This window comes from Papaver somniferum, unplaced genomic scaffold (genome assembly GCF_003573695.1).
Source record: "Papaver somniferum cultivar HN1 unplaced genomic scaffold, ASM357369v1 unplaced-scaffold_83, whole genome shotgun sequence".
In the NCBI taxonomy this organism is placed as follows: Eukaryota; Viridiplantae; Streptophyta; class Magnoliopsida; order Ranunculales; family Papaveraceae; genus Papaver; species Papaver somniferum.
In genome coordinates this window covers 1,805,829-1,809,614 of record NW_020651304.1, presented here as the reverse complement: position 1 = coordinate 1,809,614, position 3,786 = coordinate 1,805,829, and the positions used below count along the sequence as shown (strand labels likewise).

The window sequence follows — 3,786 nt, the reverse complement described above, 5'->3', positions numbered from 1 at the left end:
AGCTAGACTGATCTTAAATATGCTTCCATCATTTTTCTAGTTCTGACTTGAATTGAAGGTCTCATTATCATAAGATAGTTTTTCACAAACTAAAAAGGCGGCGGTACACGGTTTGTATCCGTAAAAATGAGGCAAAATATTTTTTGGATCATTTTATAAGATATTGTTCCATTGATTGTAAGCTTTGTAAAAAGCCGTCATTTCTCTAGTTCTGAGTTGAATTGAAGTTTTCATTCGCAAAAGTGAGTTTCTACCAAAATTCAAAGGCGACAGTACACGCTTTGTATCCGCAAAAATGAGGCAAAATATTTTTTTGATCATTGTATAAGATATTGTTCCATTGACTGTAACCTTTATAACAAGTCACCATTTTTCTAGCTCTGACTTGAATCGAAGGTCTTGTTCGCAAAAGTGAGTTTCTACCAAAATTCAAAGGCGACGATGCACACTTTGTATCCGCAAAAATGAGGCAAAAGATTTTTTGGGTCATTTTATAAGATATTCTTTGGAAATACGAGGGTACCCAAACACACCACAATATTTAAATTATCCACCTATAAGTCCTCTTACCGAAAGTGATCGTCTACTGACAAAGTCGAGACAATACAATAAATCGGTATTCATACTTTGTGTGATCGTCTATGGATACGAGATCGAGACAATACAACAATCAAAGTGTCATTATTTTTTTTTGGCAAATCAAATTTGTATTAATAGATAACAAATTTGCAAGGATAAAAACCAATGTTTGCAAGAAAAGAGGCCACAAAAAGACCCAAAAACTTACAAACTAATTAAAACGATAATAAGAAACATATGGAAATTCTATAGAATTTAAGAACAAAGGTCTTCCTTCATAACTTAGTCCCTCGCCTTCTTGGAAATTCTATACAATTCTATACAATCAAAGTGTGATTACTTGGTAATAAGTTCGGAATTAACCAAACTCTATAGGATCTGTATCAAGTAATACAGAGTTAACATTTTTGTGTATTTTACTTTTAATTATAATAAACAATTATAGTTGTGGAAATAGAAAAGTAAAAGACACAACAAGATTTTGTTAACGAGGAAACCGCAAATGCAGAAAAACCCGAAACCAAGTCCAGGATTGAATACTCTCAGAATTAAGACGCTATATAAAATCTGACAAACTTCGTGTAGTTGAGACCAAGTAACTAAACCTATAGTTCACCTAGTTTCTTCAGTATCCCTGCGCTTCCACATTCAATAAGTGCACGCACTTGAACAATTCCTTTGGATCGTATTCCAAATAGTAAACAAATCTGTTTGGTAACAACTCTCTTGATTTTTTCAGATGAAGATATCTCAAGTCATAAACAAAGGTTCTTTTGTTTAACAAATAAACTCCTTTGCCTGGTCAGATCAATCTATCTAACAACTACCGAAGTAGCAGAGTTTAGATTTGTAATCAATCAATATAGAATCAAACAAGAAACTATAAGATGATTCCGATCTTACACAATTAATCAATCGAATAAGTCCGATTCTAGTTGGATCCCAGCCGATCAAGGTTTGCGCACACCCAATGAAATAAAAACCAAATCAGAAATCTTCTTTTTCTTCAAATCTTCTTTAATCTTCAATAAACACCTGCACAACACCACTTGAATCTCTTGTGATCAATCACGCACAGAACGAAGTCTATTAACGATGGATTATCACAAGACGTCTTTAGATCTACAAACAGTTTTAAATGATGACTGGGCTAACTCCTTTACTATTATTTTTTCTCTCTCCTAAATTTTTTGGCTCTCTGGCGTTTTTTTTAGGTTTTTTCAAACTTTCAATTTTTTTCTCTTCTCTTGATCATTTCATGGTGATTCAAGATGGGGGATCAATCTGATCCAACCCAAAAAGAGACGCTAACTTATGCTGAACGTGTGAAATCTAAGCATACTCTCCCTACCACTTCAGTGGATCTTTCTACCCTGCCTAACCCTACTAAGAAAGATGGCAAACCTGTTGTTGTCTTGTCGGAGGAATTTATATACAAGGTTGTGAGATTTGGCAATAAAGCCTTATTGGAAGGTTGGATTTCAAGGGAATTAATTTTAATGATGCAAAGAAAAACCTAAAGAAACAATGGCAGCTAGGTGAGGGTCGTGTTCAGTTTGTTCCTTCGAATAGGGTTTTTTCATAATCAAGTTGCAATCGCAGGAGGATAAGAATAAGATTTTTGATGTAGACTCTTGGGAGGTTGATCAACAAACTTTAAGTCTTGTGGAGTGGTATCCTAGATTTGATGCGGAAAGACAGAGAACTTCACACGTTAATGTGTGGGTTAAGTTTCCAGGCTTACCTATGGAGTTTTGAATGGAAAAAACTTTGCTTGCTATGGCTAAGGCTTTGGGTACTCCAATTGTGGTTGATAAGCGTACCTTGGCTCATGAGTACGGTTATTATGCTTCAGTTTTGATAGATATTAACTTTGCTGAACACGATTCTGATTCTATCCATGTTACTGTTGGTGGTTTGGATTTTTGGCAGAAAATTGATATTCCAAAGAAGCCTAAATTTTGCGCCAAGTGTAAGATTATTGGACATTATGAGGCAGATTGCCGAAAGAAAACCAAGAACAATACGACCAACATTCATGCAACTATTCCAGGGAAGCAACTACATGTTCCTAGAATAAAGAATGAGGGTTCTAAGGGCACTACTGTTGGTAATGAATGGCAAGAGGCAAGGAGGAGGAAGGGAAAGACAACACCATCTATTCCGGTGATGCCTGAAGTTGTTAGCAGCTTACCTAATGAAAGGAAGATTTCAACTGTGCATGGCCAGCATGAGATTGTGCATGGCCAGAATGCTATCGTTGTTCCGGTGAATGTTGTTTTGGAGGAGGGTGGGTTTGTGTCAGGAAGTGATCAAGTGGCTGTGGATAAACAGTTACAAGATGAACTAGCAAAATCTGAAGCTGATGTTCGCTCTGCCATTGTTGAATTGGCAAGAACTAAACAAAGAGTAGCGGCGAGATCAACATTAGTACCTAGTGCTACAGAGAGTATGCCTGGTACTAAGTCAATTGAGAATTCTGAAGCGGGGGAGATTAAGAATTCTTCAGTTGATAGGATTGTTTCTAGCTTATCCAACACTCCTTTATCTGACGCTTTGTTTGTTCGTGAATCTGTGGTTTCTCCCAATCAGTTTGAAGCTCTTTCTGCTGAGTTAGGGTTACTTGAGGATGCTGTTTTGGAGTCTGGGGTGGAAGCTCTTCTTTCTGGCACGGGAAAGTGGAGTGATCAAGTTTCGGACACTACACAAACTGCCATTCCGGACTTGAATAAAACTGGGAGTACTGGAATGTCTGGGTCCAGTTCAAACTCTAAGAAAGTTTCCGGCCTTGATAAAGGTGGTAAGACTTTGGGAGTTATCAAACCTGGAGCTGTACGTAAATATATGACAAGAATTTCTCAGCGAGTTCAGATTCCTAGTCCCAAAAACATTGTTTCTCAATGAGAGTTCTTTTTTGGAACATCAATGCGATTGTGCGTGATGAAGCACAATGTAAACTTAGGGAATTGGTTAAGGATTTCAGGCCTGATATTATTGGTATTGCTGAACCAATGGTGTCAGTGTCTTCTAGGTCTATTTGACGCTTTAGAATTTGTGGTTTTAGTAACTCAATATTTCATAACTCCACAAATACTTGTATTGGTAACTTGTGGGTGATGTGGTCTTCAAATGTCTCTGATCCGGTGGTGTTGAATTGCTCTAAACATGCCATAACTATTGGGATGGATGGTTTTCATATATCTTTTG

At 37.0% G+C, this 3,786-nt stretch overlaps 1 protein-coding gene across 1 annotated transcript; it reads left to right on the top strand.

Annotated features, from left to right (window-relative positions):
- Positions 1-2,358: 2,358 nt before the first annotated feature.
- On the top strand, positions 2,359-3,483 carry LOC113345744. Its single transcript, XM_026589420.1, has one exon. It carries the CDS (start codon positions 2,359-2,361, stop codon positions 3,481-3,483), a length of 1,125 nt encoding a protein of 374 aa, XP_026445205.1.
- The last annotated feature ends 303 nt before the right edge of the window (positions 3,484-3,786 follow it).

What these genes read in the sequence shown, in the direction of transcription:
- LOC113345744 (XM_026589420.1), top strand. Translation starts at nt 2,359, where the DNA reads ATGGCTAAGGCTTTGGGTACTCCAATTGTGGTTGATAAGCGTACCTTG.